This window comes from Halyomorpha halys, unplaced genomic scaffold, assembly GCF_000696795.3.
Source record: "Halyomorpha halys isolate HHAL.00 unplaced genomic scaffold, Hhal_1.1 Scaffold1331.1, whole genome shotgun sequence".
Lineage (NCBI taxonomy): Eukaryota > Metazoa > Arthropoda > Insecta > Hemiptera > Pentatomidae > Halyomorpha > Halyomorpha halys.
The window spans coordinates 354,514-377,240 of record NW_027114913.1 but is presented as its reverse complement, the minus strand read 5'-3'; the positions used below and the strand labels follow the sequence as shown (position 1 = coordinate 377,240).

The window sequence follows — 22,727 nt, the reverse complement described above, 5'->3', positions numbered from 1 at the left end:
TTTTGACTTGTACAACTGCAAGTCAAATTTATGCCAAAATATGTAACATATATGAGAGAGATCTTTCTTAGGAAAAGTTTGAACTTTTGCAAGAATTCTTTGATTATAAATTTAAGACTGGAATAGACTTGGCCAGCCACATAAACTAACAAAAATTTGCCATTCAGATTAAAATCATTGGGCAATGATATACCAGATGATATAATCATTTCAAAAGTAATAACAACACTTCCAGAGGAGTATAAATATTTTATAAGTACTTGGGAAAGCATAGGCTCTGATATGAAAAGGCTTTCTAATTTAATGACAAGATTGATGGCTGAGGAAATATGCTCTTCAAATTCTGCTAAGGAAACTGTCATTCCAGTTGCTTTTGAAACTTGTGTAAAAAAGATATTGTAGAACTACTTCCGACAAGAGGAAATGTTTTTCTTGCTATAAAGAAGGGCATCTGAGTAAAGACTGTTCAACCACAGAAAAAACCCTGTGATGAATGCAAAAAAACTAACCACCTAGAGGAGGACGGTTTCTTTCATAAAAACAAAAGATCAGCAGTTTCTTTTCTTAATGAAAGATGTAGTAAAAAATCAACAGAATGGGTCTTAGATTCAGGTTCCACCAGACATATTACCAACAATACACGTGTATTGTCGCAGAAGCAACAATACAATGATGCTGAGATAGATCTTACTACAAACTGTGCATCCATGACAGCCCAAATGGTTGGTCGTATAAAAAATGACAAGTGTCAACTGAAAGATGTGATGTACATCCCAGACCTCAGTAGAAATTTGTTGTTTGTAGATAAAATAACACATGGTAGATACGTGATTTTTGCTAAACACAAAGTGAAAATTGTAAAGAGTGATACAATAGTTGGTAAAAGGTCTTCTGAGGGATTGTATGTTGTGGATTTGAAGATCTATTCAAATGTGAAAGCTTATGCTACTAATGTACCTGGAACAAAAGAAGACAATAAAATATCTGTGTTTGTTAAAGACTACATAGTTGGTGTTAGTGAAGAATCCAGTGGTGAATACAAAGTGTCTGAACCATTAACTTATGTAGAAGAATGTGAAGATACTAAAAGATTATTTATAAATGAGTTGAATTGTGATTCAGAATCTGAAGATCAAAGTGGTGAAGCATTAATGGAAATAAAAGAAAAAAAAATTAAAAGGTCATAGAAGAGGATAAAGCTGACAGAAGTAATGTTGAAGAGGAGTAGAAACTAAAACCTCTATGTGAGCTAAGTAAATAATCAGTTATTAAGAAATCACCTATTGAATAGAACATATTTAAATGAAGAATCAACTATTTCACCTTCTGATGAAAATGTATCTAAAGACGACTGAAAGAGAACTGGAAGAACAAGCTGATACAGGAGTTCGAAACAATTTGAGATTTGAAACAGAAGATAATCTACAGATAAAGAGGTATCCTAGCAGATTTGAAGAATCATTAAGATGCAGAGATGATTCTAGAGAAAAGGAAAAGACAGAAATTGTACAAGGAAAAGCTATGAAACATCAAAACATGAAGAAGAAGCAGAAAGAGAAACCTGGTGAGATTGGAGAAAGGTTATACAAACTAAAAGCTTTAAATGGTGACCCAGAAATTTGTGTCAAAGATGAAAACATATTAAACATAAATAAGAAATGTACTGATACTAAGAAGAAAAACCAGAAACCCAGAAAGAAAAGGAGCTTTAGTGATCCAATGAATACTGCTAAACCTGGTGAATATTATAATTCTGATGTGAAAAGTAAAGATGTAGTCAAAAGACGAAATGTTCAAATCATCTACAAAAGGAGAGATGACCAGTTGGAGATGTTTGAATCTAGAATTCAATGAAGTGATTGTAAAACATTAAATCAAAAAATTGTAACTTAAAAATTTGATATTGTTTTTTTCTGTGCATAGAACAAATATTATAATTTAAAAATTACTTTGTTAATGTATGTAAAATGAAAATTCTGCTAATCCTGTTTTTGTAAGAAAAATTATTTGTTAATGTATGTAAAATGAAAATTCTGCTAATCCTGTTTTTGTAAGAAAAATTATTTGTTAATGTATGTAAAATGAAAATTCTGCTAATCCTGTTTTTGTAAGTAAAAATAAATTTGAAAAAAAAAAATGAATATTTAAGAGGGTGTGTTAAAGTGTGGTGTAAAAATCCATTTTTGATTGTATACATGTTGCTCTGTGACAAACTGGGGATATATATTGATTGTAAGCCGGTTTGTAACTGGCAGTTGTTAGTCACCACCAAGCCTTTGTTATGTGTTTGTGTTCTTTGTTCTCACTACAGTAAGAATGTTTTATGTTATTTAACTGTAACTAACAAAACAGTAAAAACATTTTATTTGTGTCCACTACCCCCACACTCATCAAGGTGGAGCTTAGTTTTCCTAGAAAATATTTCCCAGTTGAACTATTTTCTTAAAGCAGCATAGGTTGGCTGTGGTTATCCTCCTTCTAATCTCAACATTGAATTCATTATCCTGGTGGACTACAGATCCCAGAATAACTCTGAAACCTTTTCAAAGTTATGAGGCCCAGTGGTTATTGTCTCCCCTGGTTTAGGAACCTCCTCTGCTACCATGTGCTTTGTTTTGGACTCATTAACTTCTAATCCAAGTTTCTTCACTGTCTCCTCCAATGCAAGAAAAGCCTGTCATGACCTGAAGGGAGTATTCCATGACGTATAACAATTGGAGTAGTTTAGTAAATATTTTTCTTAGTCTGCATAAGCCAGCGTATCTTAATAAAATTACCACAGACCTAATTAAAATAGACAGGAGAAGTATTTTTTCTTTATTTGTTTAAGTATTTATAGATTTTGTATATATCATTTATTTATTTAAGTTATAAAATATCCATTTTATTTTAGAATCATGGTTGCACCTTACACCAGTACTATCATTCTCTATGCAAAGATTTCCAGAAGGAAGTTATGTTGGATCAAAGTTACTCATACTCATATATAATATGGACCCATATTGTTACCCAGTAACAATTCTGATTTTGTTTTTAGAGGAAAATTACATCATACCATAGAATATTTGCTATTTCAACTGAGAAATATAGTTGGTTCTCGTGTGCAAAAACATTATAAAAATATTGGGGAAAAATTGAAATCCTGGGTCTTTTGAACTCTAACTAGTAATAACATAGTTTACAAAAAATTTTAAACATAATTTTTTATAGGTAAGTATACTGTTATGATTGATTTTAGTTTTATATGGAACATTAAAGCAGTTATAAAATTAAGTCCAAGTTACAAAAATGTAACGTGCTGAAATGCTTTTATTCCCACCTGGTCATCATTGTCCACTTTAGTTCACAACAAAAGCAATTCTTTTATGAAAATTTTCAGAATCATCAAACATTTCAATCGATATTTCATGATTGATATTACTTCCTCTATTTAGATTATTTATTCATGTTGATGTTGTTATGGGATATTTCTCCTACCATAAGGACAAATCAAGGTTACAAGATCGAGTCCCCGGCCCTACCCATGGATTTTTAAGCATATAAATATGCAATACTCACTCACAACCTCCCCCCCCCCCCGGGCATTTGTAAGGCCCATAAGCCAATGGGTGGCACTCACAAAAATAGGTGTGGAAGTGACGAACCCACCCTATGAAAACCTCCTCATGAGACACGTGATGTATTTCCTACGTACATTGCGCGAGGCCTTGGACCCCTATAGTCTGTCATGCCAATAATGATAAGGACAAATCCTTATTAACAGCTTTTAGCTATTCCAGACAATAAATTAAAAACGTCGATGAAATATTAAACAATATAGAAATGTTAGAAACAAGGGAATGATAAGATGGATGAATCCAAGGTAAAAAAAGATGGAAACTATGGAATAAATGTTCAATTGCAGACATCATAAAGCGATTAATTATAAATAATTATTAATATGTTGTTCTATCAATCATATGTGTCCTTATGATATGGGAAATATCCAACAATGTCCTCAATATAGATAAAGGAAGAAATATTAATAATGTAATACCTAATGAAAAATAAAAAATCATTTATCATTAAAGAAATAAATTAAATTGCTAATATTATTGAAAATTTTCATTCTAAACCATATTATTTGTATACTATTTTTCAATCTAAAATAAAATAATTGTATTTTGTATTTTATATTGTCAATAGTCTAGCTTAAAGTAACTTGAATGAACTTCGTTCTTTGAATCCAATTGGAACTAAAAATAAAAATAAATATATTATGGAAGCCTTTCAGGATTAAGTTGTCAACATACAATAACCCCCGCAAGGTGTAATAGATACATATGGATATCTCAGACAAAAAAAATACACTGTACATTTTGTTTTATTTTGTTGAGTGTTTACAATGATAAATATTTACAATTGATTTTATGATTATTCAAATAACTAAGTACATATCTTAGTCAAATATTAACAGCCATTGAATAAAATATATAAATAAAAATATTTCACAAAACAATCCATTGGGTTAAATTTTTTTCTATAATTCAAAATTGTTAATTATGATCACTAAATAATCCATTTATTACATGCTTTTTTTTTTGTTTTGTTTTTTTAGTTTAGTATTAAAAATTTATTAGTAAAATTATAAAATGGACTGTTTTTATAGTTGTTGTTGGTACAACGTAAAGAAAAAAAATCCTTTTAATTGCTACCATATCATTACGGTTTCCAATCAGCTGACTGCTACACAACTTGAAATTTCCACCACATTTCCTGATACAAAACAGTAATAAAACATTGCAAGATTATCACACAACAAGGATACGCATAACATTTTTTCCATATTTACAATTATATTTATTCATTTAGAATATTTATATATACATAAGGAAAAAAATTCCAAAATTATAAAATATATAAGTGGACAGTACACTTAAACATGTATTTACATAAAAGTATTATTGTTAGATTTATAAAGAATCATGAAGCTTGACCAAGCCCTAGTGACGGAATCGGCCGAGGTTTCATCCATTTTCATGACTTGAATTTTCTGAAAGTGTTTTCTTTTTCCAAAGGTAGTGTAAGAACTAGATGAACAGTGTAGTTAAGAGAAACGCCAAAAGATGGCAGGGCATTACAGTGCTGCTACCTGAACCGTAGCGCGATCTGTCCATCGTACCCTCGTACAAGCTCCCTGGTTTCACTACTCCGCCTGAAAATAATATTGTTTTGTTACATATAAATAAAATAATATAAGTAAGGATATTAAACAGTATTAGTGCATACATGGGTTATTGCGAAATTGTTCAATGAATAGCAGGTATACCCCCACTTTTTGTAAATTTTTAAATGTCGCAAAAAGTGGGGGTATTTCTCTGTTTTTGTACTATAGTAACTTTTTTTACATCACTAGACTGTTTTCTTATTATTTTACCATTATCTATTGTCTTTAATAATTAATTTTTTATTTTTCTCTACCTTCTATGCGAAAATCAACATGAGGAGGCCTCTCACCTCCGGATTCTTTCTTTAAAAATAGGACCATTTAGAATGGACATTTCACAATTAATAATTAAACATTACAGGTAACTTTAAAATACCAAAGGTAATACTCAATCCGATTTGTTTTTTTTTTCACATAATAAAGGATTGACTAATTAATTGTTTTCCTTCTGTTTTAGAGGGATCGGAAAAAAAATTACATCACTAAATTAATGTACGATCAATGTTCAGTTGTGCCATCACCTGACACACACTTCCAAATTTCACTTTTACATCACTTGCCCTATTACTCCTTCCTTTTCATGAAGCTTACTTAAAATTATATCTTGAAAGTTTAGTAGGTCTCTTATTCGTTTTTTTTTCTCCTAACTGAAAACTTTTCCAAATTGGATACGTTCTTTTTGAAAGAAAACTCCTAAATTGGGCTTTAGAAATTAAAAATAATCAAAACTAAAATTTTAATTGACTTTTAAAATGTCAAATAAATATTGAACAGTTTAATATATACAGGAGAATACTTTGAATTGAACTTGTAGATAAGTTCTCCTCAACTCTTGTTTGAAGGCGGAACCCTTTTGCTACTAGTAGGAAAATGGTGGAACCCTTTTGGAAGAGGAAAGTAAACGACATACCCTCTACATTATTATGTGATACAAACATTTTCAAATGTCGTCATTTCAGCAACAACAATGAAAGGATAACTAAACAAAACCTGTGAAAAATCAAAGAAAATCTGAGACGGTCAAGTTGAAAACAGTGTTAAATTGACCTGGAATGACCCATTCCGCAACTGTTTCACGGAACCCCGGCCAGTTTTTAACCCCAGGTTGGGAACAAATGTTATAAATCGAATTGAATTATATACGTATATCTCTGGTCAGCATTTGTGTATTTTTAAATCCTGATGATGCTTTAACTGTCGAAGCTTTGAGTAAACTGCGATTTGAGGGTCTTAAGGGTATTTTGCATAATAATAATAATAATGTACCAAAATAGAGATCGACAGAAAACTGTTGAGAGAATTGTACCGAAAAGCTATAGTCAGTTTGGCAACATTGCGCTGTATGTAATATTACCTTTGTTTATTAACAATGTTTAAGGTATAATAAAAGTAAAGTGTTGAGCACTTGTTATTTAAGACTTTAACCATTCTGCTAAACTTAAGACTTTATTATCATAAATTAAACAACAAAAACATTTATCCATCCAAAATTTACCACATTATTGTGATCATTTTTAAATTCGGTCACCCGAGTTTAGTTCATATTTCGAGGAAATGATAAACCACTTATAGAAAGTATCAACTACAAGAAATCTATAAACCCATCAACTGCAGTCAGCTTCTGAACTCCTACTCTTTGGTTTCGCAGACCGCTGTAGTCTTTGGCTTGTTCAATAATGTCTAGCCAGATGACCCTTTCTTCTGAGGCCTTCACCAATTGTGGGTGCACAAGAGGTTTTAGGCGTTCCGGACGATAGTATTCTCCTATCTGCCTATTTCTCTTGTCAGTAGAGCAGCTTTCTTTGTATACCATCTTCCGGTATTCTAAAAATGTGTCCCGCCCAATTCAAACTTTCAAGCCTGATGTGTCTTAACTGTTCCGAATATGAGGCGAAAGATTTTCCGTTCAGGCAAGGATCTCATTCTTTTCAGCAGTTTTTGTACACTTTTTTTTCCACTAAGATTCTATGTTGACAAATAAATTTTCTAGCCACAAGGTAGGCCCATAAAGAGTTCTTGTATACATTATTTGTAAAAGTCATTTTTTTAAATACAATACAAATCAGTTGAATTTGGTCAGAGTAAATCGACAAAATCAATTAGGTACAAAACGCCTTTTAAAATCAGATTCACGTTGTTTGTTTTTTTTCCAGGAATTCTAAACATTTCGATCCTAGTGTCTATTTTTCCTTGTAGATGTCACAATTGGATCTTTAAACAGCCACTGCCCGGAGGAAATAACTGAACAACAAACAAAAAAACAACTGAATCTCTGTAATTCGATTAGTATTTTCACCGAGCCGCGCAAACTTCTAGTTAACTATTTGACATGAATTTCCTGAACGGAAAAAGCTCGGTTCATTTTTTCCCTAAGACATCAAAAGACGGAATATTCTCTGAACAAGGTGAAGAAGAAAAAAAGGGAAAAAATCTTGGAATTTTTAGCTTCCCTGAAAATTCTTCATGAAATATTTTGCTTTGGTTCGGCTTCTACTTTCTCCGACCCCTCTAAATCTTTGAAGTATTTTTTTTTCCTTAAGTAACATACTTAACACTTAGTAATATGCGTAATAAATAAAATATTTTAGCATTATATTATTTCAGTTAGAGTTGAAAGACATTTTATTGTATATTATGGAATGAAATAACTTTAATTAATTTACAGTTTTGTTGAAATAAATTTTTCGAATCTGTTTCGTACGCTTTACTAACTAAGAATCAACTTTATAATAGAATAGTAAATTTATAAAAAAATATTTCTGAACAAATGGAGTATTTTATACATAATATTTATGATTTTATTTTAGAGCTACAAACAAACCTGTCGAAGAGGAAATGAGATAAAAAAAAATCCAGTAAGATTTAGAGTGAAGAACTAAAAGCAATATTTGTCAGATGAGGATTGGAGTGAAACAGAAGGCAACAAATGGTTACGCTACAGGATCGATAAAAAATGAAAATGAAAAATCGATCTTTATTCGAGGATAATTGTCTTCTAATAATAACAATTTCAACAGCATTCATCTGGCTACTGAATTTAAACATAATTAAATAAAACTATTACAATATTTATATACATCAAATATCATCAAATTATCCAAGACTATATTGATGTTTATTATTTACAAGTTAATTATTAACTTAACTTAAATAATTAAGGAGATGGCGAGAGAGAGAAATGCTTTATTCATCTATGCTGCCCAAATACATCGGGTTGTTGTTACATTACACAATATACTAATCAATCCGTGATTTCGTGATATATAAATTACATATATTTACATGATATAATAAAAGAGAAAGAAAGGAGTTTTTTTTCCCCCACAGTTTCCTTTTACAATCAATTCCAGTCTATACACTAAATATAAATATTTCAATTCATTCCTTTTTTCTTTCTCTTTCTTATCCCTTCTATTTGACCATTGCACAATTTTTATTTCGTTTGATCGACAAATTCACTCTCCCCAATTCACCCTCTCAGATCCTCTCCAGTGACCCGTCAAACAAATTCACTATTAGACAGCAATGTGAGATCAAACCAGAGACATAATACTCACAGCAGTATATAAGTTTACAGAATAACAAACAAATAAATACATTTTACCAAAAAAAACAACAACTAATACACAGATTTAAAAGAAAATATAATAAAATGTCGGTTAAAAGAAATACTTGTATGGATAAATAAGCTCCTTGTTCTATCTGGTATTGGTCCACGAGATTCAAACCAGAGGCCTCTCACGGTGAAACTCTCTCTCTCCGAAGATCATTTTTTCTTAAGGAAAGGGACGCATTTTTTCAAATATTTCCTTTTTTTCCCTTTCCACTCCACCCTCCTGTTCGAGGTCATCAAAACTCTCAAATCTTACCGTCGGATCCAAGATTTTGAATGATGAATGGATGAGTGAAAGATAATTAGTGTTTGAATGATGTTCAGGAGGAAGCTTTACGGATGGATACGGGTAAGGAGTTCCAAAATGAGATAGTTCGGACAGCAAAGGATTTTTCAAAGGAGTTCTATGAGTTGGGATATATGTACAATGTCCGAAGAAAGTATTTGCACACCACGGTTATTATTATTATTACTTAAATTCATCATATAAAAAAAAGACAGGGTGTGCACAAATACTTTCTTCGGTCACTGTGGAGATCGGTAAGTTGGAATCTTGTTTTTAACAAGGTGAATTTATAATCGTAGAATGAGGTGGTCAACGATATAGGAAAGTTTATTTGTAATTAGGGATCGAAAAAGAAATTTTAATTTGGATAGTTCCAAATAATAATGGTTTGATGTAAACACATGGTATCTGCTCCAGAAACACAAATTAGACTTCATGTGGTTTTCAACAGGATATGCACTAGTTAACGATATAATACCTTTCCTACTAAATAGCTGGTGTAAATTGATTGAAACTCCGAAATAGCGGAACCGTGTACTGGGTAATAATTAACAATCGGAACTAGAAACTAGCTAGTAGAATTAGGAAAGCTGTTTACCCTTTGAGTTAATTGACGAAACGTTACTGTGACAGACGGTTGATTTTATTAATTAACAACTAACATAAATTATTACATGTTTTCCTTCACCTGACAGTTTAGTGCAGATAAGGTTGATCCTCATCCTACAGGTCACCAAACTAAGAGGAAGGTCAAGATTCATTCTGTAGAAAAAATAATAACAAAACAAGTTTCAACCCACGCAGGACAAAACTGGACCGGCGCACAATGGAGAAAACCGCTGACTTAGCTGGCAAACGATTAATTTACTCTATTTTCAAAACAAAAAAAAATAATTTAGGTGATTTATGTTTACTTATCTCAAGTTTGTATATATAGTGGCATATATGAAAAAAACACAAACAAATTTTTATTTTATATTTGACTTATTCTATAGATTCTTTTGTAGACTGTGGTTGCTTTTTGACAATCCTACTAGCTCTGGGATAATCTGGTACAGATATTGCCTTGTTTCAAAATAAACTTTATACTTTTACTTTTCTTGTTCAAATAAGCCATCATACAAGCCTGTTCATGGCGTTTTCAATTTCAGGCGCTTTTTAGATATTGACCTATTTAACTATTTTAAAGTCTGCTCTTACCGTTTTAAGATAATATTTCAAAAGTGATATAGTGCCGTCGCTCCCAAGGGGTTTTAGCGGGGCGGGTCCGGCGGTGAAGGATTACTTTTTTGTGTGTTGTGAGATTGTGACATGTCGTCAGCGACCTCTACAGGATGAGTCATTGTAGTCGCCAACCTTAATAATCAATGAGAAAGTAAACATTCTCATTGGAACTAATTAATCGGTAATGAGCGTCCGAACGATCACTTGATTTGTGAATTAATTTTTCATTTTTATAAAATTATTTTCTCAGCAGTAAATGATAAAAACGGATATCTCAACCGCGCCCTGTTTCATAATGAAAGCTAATAGTATTGGTTCATAAATAAAGGTATAGAAACTACGCAATAATATCACTAATACTTATTTTTTCATATTAGAAACGATTATTAGTAATATTATAGGAGTTAAAAACAAGTAAAGTAGAAGTTAGCATTGTAAAAGTCAGTATAATTGTATTAAGTAAAATCTACATCATCAGGAAGCGGAACTAGCCAAGCCCTACCGACTTGACGACCAAGCTCTACGGATGCCTGGAAGATCTCAAGACCATTCAGTTTACAATTTTAGTCCCGAACATCAACATTTGAGGGAAGATCAAGGAAGAAGAATCTACAAGACTGGTAGTATTAGTTGGTTCTTTATCATGAAACAGGCCCCCTGAAGGTACGAGTAAAATTTCATATTTAATCGATTTTCATTTAAAACCAGTTCTGCAGAAAAAAAAATTATAGCAAGGTTTTACGTTGCTTCATGGTAAAGACTGTTTTATTGGATTTATACGACCTCTTATAATAATGCCTAACCTGTTTTACGTCCATCTTTGAACAATGAAAATTTTAATAATGAGTCTTCGTATTTTATAGTTTTGCAAAAGATAATTTCCAATGAAGAGAAGAGATACTCGGAATCGTTTGGAATCGCAACTTGCCTACAGATGAATCAACTGTTCAAGGTGTTGCAGTCATCTACAATTTATATTTCTAAACTAATAATTCATGTTTTTGATTAATATAATTCTGGTCTCTTCGGTCTCTTTAATTTCATTACGGAGGGGGTGATCAACCGCCAAGAAACAGCCTTATTTGCTTATATTAATGAATATTGATACAAACATATATATTAATTGGAAGATCGGGTGTGATCAAATAAATACTAAAATAGCGATTAAACTATTTGAGATTTTATCTGACCTCACTTGGACCACCTTCCTTTTATTTTCTATAAATATCAATGATGTTTTTTAATTTCAAAGAAAAATCCTTCATATTTCTTAATTTATCCCATTTCCTTCTTTGGTCATTCGACTTTTTGGAGTATCAGTCCATTATATAGCCCATCTACAAATTCCTACATGTTAAAACTAGTTTAATGTGATCAAACTTACCTGAACTTATTGAGTTAAATAAATTTTAATAATCACTATAGCGTATGATAATTACGTATAAATATAATTATGAATAAATATGATGTGTATGATAAATAATATGATTCGAAAATGTCACTTATATAAATTATATACTCTTAGCCTAAATTTAAGTTAGGAAGAACATGGATATTGAAGTTCTATTATTTTCATTAAATCATTATAGTTGATATAGATTAAAATTATAAATTTTTCATTTCCAATTAATAATCTTATTTTGAAACTAGCAGTATCACTCTATCAAAATATAATGTGTGTAAAATTGATTATATCTTACAATATTTTTTTTTTTTACAAAAATAAACTTGGAAATAATTTATATAATCTTTACACTTTCTTGAGACTGGTTATTATTGCTTAAATAATTTTTTTTTCTCAAATTTTAGTCTCAAAACAATTTATATTTCTTTACAAGTCCGGCGTTTCGGCCAGTTCGTCCATCCTCAAGGACAATCTTATTACAATTTTAGAACCATATCAATTTTCAAAAACTTTATGCAGACTATTCTGCCCAGGTCATTAATTTCAGTCTAAAATTACTCTATTTTTTCAATTCTTCAGATTAAATTAAAAATTAAAACTTTTTATGACAATAAACCTTCATTATTATACTTTATCACAACAATGAATAAAAATATTTTTGATTAAATAAAATGTATTTATTGAAACAAAAATTTTAATCGTAGAAGTAAAACCATGTTGTTTTTTCTCAAAAAATAAGTGCATGTTATTAACCCTCTAAATTACATCTGGTTTACATAAAATTCATGTAAGTCGAATTCTATATATGTTCCTTTAATTATATTTGGTATTTGATTATGCAATTTAACACGCCGGTCGTTACCAATAGACTTCATCAGATAGTGAGAATAATACATAGTTCCAATAGTTATTTTCTGGAAGTATAGGAAAGATAAATAAACAGAAGAGACAGAATGAAGAGAACACTAATGAGCATGTAGAGTGACAGTCTGATTGCCATTCCAGGACATCTGTCACCTCCCCTCTTCTAAAATAAATCTCGATTTTTTTTTTTCAGTTGCCACTTGTCTGCGCTAATTACTGAGTGCTTCTCTCCGGCTGTTCCAGGGTAGCTATCGAATGCAAGAGGCGAGTCTGGAAAAACTCAACGTGGTTTCAGGGTGTAGTGGATGAATTTTAGTCTACAATAATACAAAGCTTTTCTCTTTTCGGAAGCAAGGAATCAATACTATATTAGTATAATTATAACTGCATTTTCAACGATAAACATTTGTTTGGTTTTTAAGAAAAGGTATTGTAATTGTAATAAAAATAATTTTAATAGAATTTGTTTCTTTGTATATAATTAAATTTCCGTTTAAAAAAAATGAATATATATATATATAGGCTAGTTCAATTTGTATGAATGAGAATGTTAGCTCGATGATTCTGCACGATCTTGCATTTTTGTGAACGGGGGTGTTAAGACGTCTATCTCAGCTGCACGTTATTGCAGCGGCTTAGGGGTTTAACTTTTATTTTATACCGGTCTCACGTAATTAAACCTGACCCCTCTGATTTGTTACCTGTCGATAACCCTCATTCACCCGAGCCCTGTATGTCAGAAACGACCAGTTAAAAAAAAATATGGTAAAAAAAATAATTTAATTTAAAGCATTCTCAAAAATTACGCACTACATAATGACAGACCTTCGAAGGCATCAAAAAAGTTCACAGCAATCGATATGCAAATGCGTAATCTTGAAATCAATATTAATTTGAAAACCAGCACACTACATAATATAATAATTGATGTAAATATCGAAGAAATCTGAAAAAAAAATGAAGATACAATATGCTCAACTTAAAAAGTAGTAACATTATAAAAAAAAAAAAGAGTTTTCTATCAACTGTCGCTTTTCAGAAGTTAATATTTTAACATTTATTATAGATGAATTTAATGTAAATAAGTTAAATTTATAATGCAAATTATGATTTGTAACACCTATTTGATAAATGAAAATTTTAATTTGAAATAACTTGAATAATTTTTAGTTTATTTGTTTTTGTTTAGTGGCGCCAAACTTCATTGGTCATGAACGCCATTTATATTTTATTTAATTTTGTTTATATTTATTTATTTTTTAAATTTGATTATTTATTGTTTTATTTATTTTTTTTCCCATCCAGTGTTATATTTTCGTCAGTAAATGTTTTGATCTTAAAAACTGAAACACTAATTCTATTGTTTTATCATCGTCTCCGATATTATGAAATATCTGGGTTTAATCCTAAGCTATTGTGGGGAGGTGTGAAATATGGGTATTGTTGGAAAATACGGCTTATTGTTAGATTGTTGATGCAATACTGGAAGTTCGGAGGCATCTCTTTTGAAATAAGATAGGAGTGGGTGTGCCTCGAAAAAGTTCACAGCAATCGATATGCTATTGCGTGATCATGAAATCAATATTAATTTGAAAAGCAGAACACTACATAATACAAATTTTAGTAATAGAATTTTAATATTTAAAAAACAAAACAAAAAATTTAGATTGGGCTTCTAGCAATCGAAAAAAAACAAGTGTAGGGGCAGATTGTGAAAAACTAGGGTTAGTAAGGCTCAAAATAATAATAAAATAAAATAATAATAATAAATCCCATACAACTTTAGAAACATATACAATATTGTGTGAAACAGCATTTTTTTGAGTTGAGCTTCTTTAATTCTGAATGTATAATATTTAGGTATTGCTTATAAAATATTGCTATGTAATATGCATTATAGTTTTTAAAAAAAATTAGTGGGAATACTACCATGTGTTTTATGTTACCATACTGACTGATTAGTACGAGTTTTCAGGAAATATAGATGACAGGGAAGTAGTTTATTGAGCTTACGAAGGAAGTTAATCAAAAAAGAAAATAGTTGTAATATCTATAACACTTTATATCTATTATATAAATTTTACTTTAGTAAATATTCTTAAATAATTTTTTTTTTTAAACAATTAAATTTCACCCAACAATAACAATATCAATCTGTTATCAATGAAACAGATATAATTTAAACAGTTTATTGTTTTAATTACAATTTTAATTTAATTTTTTTAATTATATAAGTATAATAATATTTTTTTAAAGAAATATTAACGCTGTTCAGAAAATTTTACTTTGTCGAGCAAAACTTGCGCTGAACGTCAAGGTTTTTAATGAAGGAACAAAACCGATAGATTCCTTTGTTGAACACTGTAAATAGGGATGAATAAACCTTTAAAAAGAATGGGCCCGAATCAAATTACGCCCTTTGTATACCATCGGTCGAGCTACATCAATTACAATCACGGAATCCACAAAACATCTCTCGAATTTTTCGATTTAGACGATGACAAAGCTTTGGACGAACATGGTTGACCTATGAAGGCAGGGATGCCAATACCACCATAAAGCCTCTTACAGGATAGGTCACTTAACAAGATGTTTTATATAAAAGCGGCTTTGTAGACTCAGTAGATATCTCGCCAGAGAAGATAAAGTTCCGAAATGGAAACTTACATCCTCGACTTGGGACCTGTCGATAGCAACAAGAAGTTTATTTTTTCATACTATCTCGATTTAAGAAACGATCTGTGGGGATAATATCGTCATTTTTATAATAGGTCAACCACAACCTTATTATTACATTAAATATATATAATTATATCAAATTGTTTGTATTTTTTACATTCCTTACCACGTAGAACGAAGAATATTGTAATAAGGACAAATTTTTTATGCACAGTTTTAACGAATCTATCCGTTTTAGAGACTTCTTAGTTTAAAAAATGCATTGGCCATTAATCTACATGCTTTATGATTCTTCATCCATCCTAGTCTCAGTAAATAAGGGAATTAATACTTCCGTGTATTAGAGGGAAAACAATAGGAGTGATGGTTGAGTGTGATACAGACTAAATCAACTTCTAGCTTTATTATTAGTGAGAAAAATAGTTCTTTCTTATTAATAAATAAGCCAAGACCCTTGATGTGTTGTAATGATGTGTATTTTTTGTATATATATTTGTTGTTGGTGGGTCTTAAAGATCAGTCAGTAATACAGATGTACAATCTCTGACTAATAAATATCACAATAAAAATATGGTTTAATGCAAACAGTACTTACAATTCTCAACTGCAGTATGTTTTACATTATGATGTTGCCATGTACAGGTTTAGGGAAGAACTGAATCGGTTTTGAAATTAATAAAAGGGGGTGAATAATAAGGGTTTATCTTCATATTCAAATGATTTTAGGATTTGAATTATTCCAGAACTATTTTATTGGGAGAAGTCCCAACAAGTCCAGGGATAATTCGACTTATCGGGATAAATTCAGGGCTTAAAAAAAATTAGTATTGATATTTAGTTTTGTAGAAAATATCGAATTAAAAAATCTAATTCAAATTTATTTATTTAAAAGTCATGTACTTTTTAAGATATATAATAAACCGGCATAATTAATAAAGTGGTTCCTTTCATGAAGAAACAAAAGCCCGAGTTTCAAACTGACAATAATGCAGGAGCATTTTGGAGCGGGATTGAGAAGCCAGCAAATTATAAATGGGTGAACTTTTTAAGATTCATTATATTTTATTTGAATAGGGACAAAGGGTGATGGGAGGAGGGGGTTGTAAAATTAATTATTAAAATTCAAAGTTGGGGGACTTCTTTACAGGAATTCTCTTAGTTGAATCCGCTTCTGTTATGGCGTCCGACTCCATGATGTAATAATTATTAGAACAGAGCAATTTCGGTATAATTGATATTGATATGTAGATAGGATATGAATTGATATTACCTGTTTAATATCGTCAAGGATAATTAATATATTACGGATCTAATATGTAATATTACTAGAGCTCTCTACCACGGTTTCGCTAGCTTTCATAACATGAGCCCAGAGCTAAAAAAAAGCAGTAATTTCATCTCAAATTTTGATTACTTTAATGAAGACTGTATATAGTTACTAGTCAAAAATGAAGACTCCGTCAACCATAGTTAGGAGGAATATAAAATGGTGGCTGTTTCAAAAGTTATAAATATTTTTGTTTGTTTTTATTTAATGACGCTAAACATCATTGGTCATCAACGCCATTTATACCCCATTTAATTTTGCTTATATTTATTTTTTAATTTGATTATTTATTATACTATTTTATTCTTATTTTAATTTTAATTTTTTATTTTATCCCCCCCCCACTCAATGTTATATTTTTATCAGTAAATCTTTTAATTTTAAAAGCTGAAACACTAATTCTATTGTTTTATCATCGTTTCCGAGTGTTTTTGAAATATCTGGGTTTAATCCTAAGCTATTGAGGTGTAATGTAAAATATAGGTAATTGTTAAATTGTTGTTGCAATACTGGCAGTTCGGAGGCGTTTGTTTTGAAATAAGATAGGAGTGGGTGAGCCTCGTGTGACCAGCCTGGTTAGTACAACCTCCTCTTAATGGCATTTTCGGCTGGAATAATTGGGGATAATGGAATATCGTTTTTAGTAATTTTAAAATTAATTTTTCATTTGCAGCTACATATCTTTAAAATTATCTACAAATCATTATTTAAAAAGCATTGAGAACCTGTTAAAATATATCTATACATTTTATTATACATTATTTATTATATATTTGCAATATATATTTATTAAGCTATTAATATAATAGCTGTTTATAATCTAATAAATCTGATAGGGCCGTTTTTTTTCAACAATTCCCTAGATAGAATTTTTTAAAAAGTAACATTTAATTACGAAAAAACAAAAAATCAATAGTCAGTGATTTTATTTTAGAAAAGAAAAATAATGTCGAATGTAGTATTAGGTAGTTTATAATTAGAATTTTCGTAGTAGTAGTATTTTTCCTGGCATTTCCCAAAATAAATTCACAAAATGTTGATTTCTAGTTTTGGAACAAAACTTTTGGTTATATCGAACTATATCTCAGAACGATATATAACTATATCTCAGAGACTATTATATTTACACATATTATGTATGTGTAAATATAAGCTTAATAAAATGAAAGCTTTTGGAATATAATAAAAAACAGCTTCTAGTTAGTATTTTTTTAAGAGTTGTAGTTTCAATGAAAATTCCCAAAATTTCATTTTATCGATTTTTGGAAAGAACGATGTTTAGGAAACGTCATATCTCAAAAAACACCTAACGTAAATAGCTAAACTAGTATATTTCTTAACCCTGATGAAACTTTGCAATGTGGGGTGAAATGTCGGAAATAAATAGTTGATAACTATTTTTTATTTCTTTTTGAACCCCCCTCCCCATTATCTCCTCATTTGAGGAGTATTGACTTCGATCCCTATTGTCTAAGAATAAATTATGCATAATTATTCCCATGGTGCTTATTTAAAAAATAATTTAGGTATCTTGGAATTCTCCAATAAAAGAGAGGTTTCTGGCAGTAATCTGGTCAAACATCCAATCCAAACAATTCTCTGTGTATACATTTTTTCTCGTACTACCTCTTTAACTTTAAATGAAAAAAGTTTAGGTCCCTACCAGTGACAGGCACGGAAGAGAATTAACGAAAACAATGAAATGTAGTTCTCTGCAACAGAGCTCCAGATACAACTATTGAATTGAATTTTTGTAATATACTTCACATATTGTATTACATAAAATAATTTTCAGTGATGTTGTTACTACTCCGTTTGGGGAAGTTGCAAATATGGAATGTTAGCTTTTGTTTAACAAACTTCACCAAATATATTTTATAATATATATGTTCATTGATATTCACTATCTTTTATTTTATTTAAAACTGACACTGGTACCGAATAAAAATAATAATATGTTTCATTGAAATTTAAATAAAAATTAAAATTATTATTTTATAAAATATCACAATGAAACTAACGTTCATAGCAGATATTGAGTACTTTTGTAAAAACTGCTTTCTTATTTCAAAACTTGATGATAATATACCACGCTTTATGGAGAAAAATTTAAGTTAAAACATAACATAAAGCCTTGCCTGCTCTTGTTGTCTGTCAGCTTAGAGCGGGATTTAGAAGTGGCTTAAGGCCGAATCGTTCCATCATTTCTTGTTCTTACTACTGTTATTTTACCATAATTCTTGCTTTACTAAGCTTCAGTATATTAAGCCATTACTGATGTTTATTATTTTGAGTATATGGAAGAGAGAAACAGAATTAAAAAAAAATATATAGTAGTATATTTACATCGGAAATAATTCATAAAATATAGTTCTAGACATTGAGTAGGTACTTGACTAGACACACGTGGAAAATAGAATACATCATGACATTCGTTTAGTCAGTCAATTGTTTAATTCCAAAACAAATCGAGTATATATCTATTTTGTTTTTTTAATTAGATATTATACTATTAAATTATCATGAAATTAAAAATAAAAAAAATTCAAACACAGTTATGGGTAATCCTAAAATAACTGGAAATCTTCCGGTTCCAATTTTGAATAAAAAAAAAAATCATTTCAAAAATATTTTTAGAAACCTTTCAAATCAGATTAGCTCACAGTTAAAAATAATACTAAGTAAAATTCCACTAATCAAATTTCAATATGGAATTTTAGCACTTATTTTCCTAGCTAAAATGATGCCTTGGAAAATTTAACAATATGGACTAAAAACAAATGTTTTAACGATGAGCGAATAGTTGCTTGTCGTAAGTACAGAAGTTTTATCCAAATTAGAGGAATGGTTCGAAAATTCTGATAGTTTGTTCACAGATATTCCCATATGCAAAGCCTTCTGTGTAGAAGCCAACTAGTCATCCATTGTACCTCTCCTCTTACTTTTCTTAACTATTTCTCTTACCTCGAATCTCTTTTACTCTGTTGTAAATTCAGTAACCTTACCTTCCATAGTCAGTTCTTAACCAACTTTCAGGACTAGCCATGGGCAATCCTTTGGCTGTCGATCTTTCCAACGTCATAACTTTATTTAATTAACTTTCATTTTGTACATATATTTACTTACTGGATTTTCATATGTATATTAATTTTTTGTTCTTTCCTCTTTCTTAATTGTAATATCACTTATTTCCATATAGCCTTTATCTTCTTATAATATTTACGTTATTCAATTTATTTTAACATTACTTATGCTTCTATATTGGCTGTTACTTTCTTATTTCTGTAATTTCTTTTATTCACTATGGTTGCTATCTTGTATTTGTTCTTAGCCCTGATTAATGTCTCAAAATTCTTGCTGAAACATTAGCATTAATAAACTTGTTTTTATTTATTAATGTTATTCACTGTTCACCTTGATTATCTCCTTCTAAAAACATATTTTTTAAAACAAAATTAGATTTCGATCTTTGTTTCCTGCTTTAGACTTTGACATCCTTCATAACTTATAAAAAATGTATTATTTAACATAGATAATGAAAACAGCCGTTAAAAATGTTACAAGCACGATTTAAATATTAAAATAATTGAAATAAATAAATAAAACGAACAAAAATTATTTGAACTTTGAATTATTCACTAGTTTCCGTCATGAGAAGTGCAAGGATACTATAAAACCAGTAAAATATAAGTCTAAAGCTGATTTTTTTAAAACATATTTTAAATATTTTATTTATAACATCTTTTAAGTACAAACTAACTTTAAGATCTCATTTCATGAGGATAATTATAATAAATCATGATAAAATACAAATCAATTTAAAAAAAAAAACATTATCAACATCAAGATACTTACTTGTTTATTTTTCCTTTCTGGCCTACTTATATGAATGATATAAGAGTGCAAATACGTTCTCGGACAACATCGTATTTAGAGCTTTAAGGCAGCCATACAATTTGGGTTCCAAAAGTCATTAAAATTTCGGTTTTTTATTTTGAAATTTTATATGTCCATAAATATGACTTTTTTAGTGACATAATTTGAAATATTCTACAGCCTATCCTAAACGATATAAAATAATTTATATAACTTTTGGGATATAATTTGCCTTTCCATTAAGGCCTGATTGTAAGTAAAAAGGCAAGTATTTTTTGCCTTTGAGATATTTATAAATAAATTTAAAATGTCTTTGAGAGTAAAAATGTAGATCTGGGACATCCATGATGATAATATAAATGAATAAATAAGGATATAGAATAAAAGTAAAATATAACAATACAATTAACTCATCACACCTATCAGAAAGAGTTGTTTCACATGACTGTATTATAACCAACTTAAATTTACTCCATCAGTGATTCCGGGAAAACAATACCCTTTATTTGAAAATAATCCCTAAATTGCTAAGTATAATACAAATATAGGAAAAAATAATTTTACTTCATGATTAATCTAGAATCAAATTAATAATTAAATATGTTAATAAATTAAATTAAAAATGGACTATGCTGGTTGTGAAACACCACGTGTCAATAAAATCTTATTTAATTATTAAATATTATTTAAACTTTTTTTTATACGTTTAGATTGGCATTTAAATAAATTATTCTTTCACAAGACGTATTCCCTGTTGTACTCATATCTAATTTTAAATTCTCTCCTTGGTTCTTTCGGAGTGTCTACCAGTGTGTTTGCTCAAAAATTCCGTTTGAAAAATCCTTCATCAAGAAATTGTTCCTCGTACTAACTTTATAGCGTTCGAAAGCGATACTGAGAAGAACAGCAGATGTGAGTTACAGCATCTGGCTTCAAGCCTTATATGCAAATATAATCTTAAATAAGGAATCGACTTCACTAAATATTAATACTGTTGTTCATTAATAAAGTATTGGGTTGTTTCTCACAACGAACTCCAAAGGAAAAATAATAATAAATGAAATACATTAAATAAAAGTAGCTAAATAATTATTAGAGTATAACAGGGAAATGTTAAAAACAAAACTTCAAGTCTCTCAAATCCCAGAAAAAATCAACAAGTTCACGTTTTGTCAATTCAGCATGAAATGTCTCTAGTTGATTATTTTTGGACTATTGATGTAAAATATGTTATTTAAAAAAATATAAATAAATATCATTTTTTGACCTATAAACAAAAGTGAGCAATGCCGCTCTGCCACCATAGTCGTAGTTAACCCTCCTTTTAAATTGACAAAATATAATCTGATTTAAATGTTTCGAATATGGTGAGAGGGACGGAATGAAGTAAGTAATAAATTATATATATGATGAAAAAATATATAATAATTTATCAGTAAATAATAAAATTAAAACCTGCTCTAGCCGCTTCTTCCCTGTGGTCTGGGATGTGCGGTATCTCGTTGTAGTCAAGGTGTAACCTCCCGTTCGGCCTGCCATATTCTACCACTGCGACTTTGGGTGCTGTATAATAAGTATTAATAAATGAATTTAATAATATATAAATATAATAAATGTAAGTAAGAGATAGAAAGACTTTATTTTCAGAGATGTGCTTCCCAAATATTATGAGCTTAAACAGTATTCTACACATGAAAGGGTCTTCTAAAAAATAAATGATCTTTTGAACCCTTGGTGATCTAGTATAAAAAATGTTAAAGAAAACAATAAGAACATAAATTAGAAAATAGAGTCGATTGGTTTAAGGAACCCATGTCTCTTATCATTTGAACTCATACCTTTTGTTGTCGGTTCTGTTGTGGTGGTTGGCTTGCTTGTGGTTGTGGTTGGCAGCGTTGTAGAGACAGTAGTTGTTGGTCTGGGTATTTCTGAAAGATGAAAAAATATTATTAATTATACCATAGTGAAAGCAGCATTTTTCTAATATATCAACATATACTCTTATCATTATTGTTTCCAATATCCTAGCTAATGTAATTATTTTATGTATATATTAGACTAAAAAGATGTCTTAAATAATATTATTTCAAAATTTTTTGAGACAAGGTAATTATTTATTAAATAAAACCACAAATTGTATCCAATACTGTCTCAACACTTTATTTCTTATTAGTCCAACGTTTCGGCTATTCCAGCCATCTTCAAGGACATCTAAATATTACAACAGCTTATATTATATCTTTATTT

The 22,727-nt window shown here is 29.8% G+C and overlaps 1 protein-coding gene across 1 annotated transcript in view; it reads right to left on the bottom strand.

The window, feature by feature from the left end:
- Positions 1-4,370: 4,370 nt before the first annotated feature.
- Positions 4,371-22,727, bottom strand: part of LOC106689334 (neuronal growth regulator 1) — a 177,962-nt gene continuing 159,605 nt past the window's right edge. Inside the window, exons 7-9 of the mRNA XM_067052010.1 lie at positions 22,319-22,408; positions 21,936-22,043; positions 4,371-5,194 (exon numbers count right to left, since the gene is read on the bottom strand). Of these exons, the coding sequence (XP_066908111.1) occupies positions 5,070-5,194; positions 21,936-22,043; positions 22,319-22,408 (323 nt within the window). The 3' untranslated portion in view covers positions 4,371-5,069. The remainder of the gene's footprint in view (positions 5,195-21,935; positions 22,044-22,318; positions 22,409-22,727) is intronic.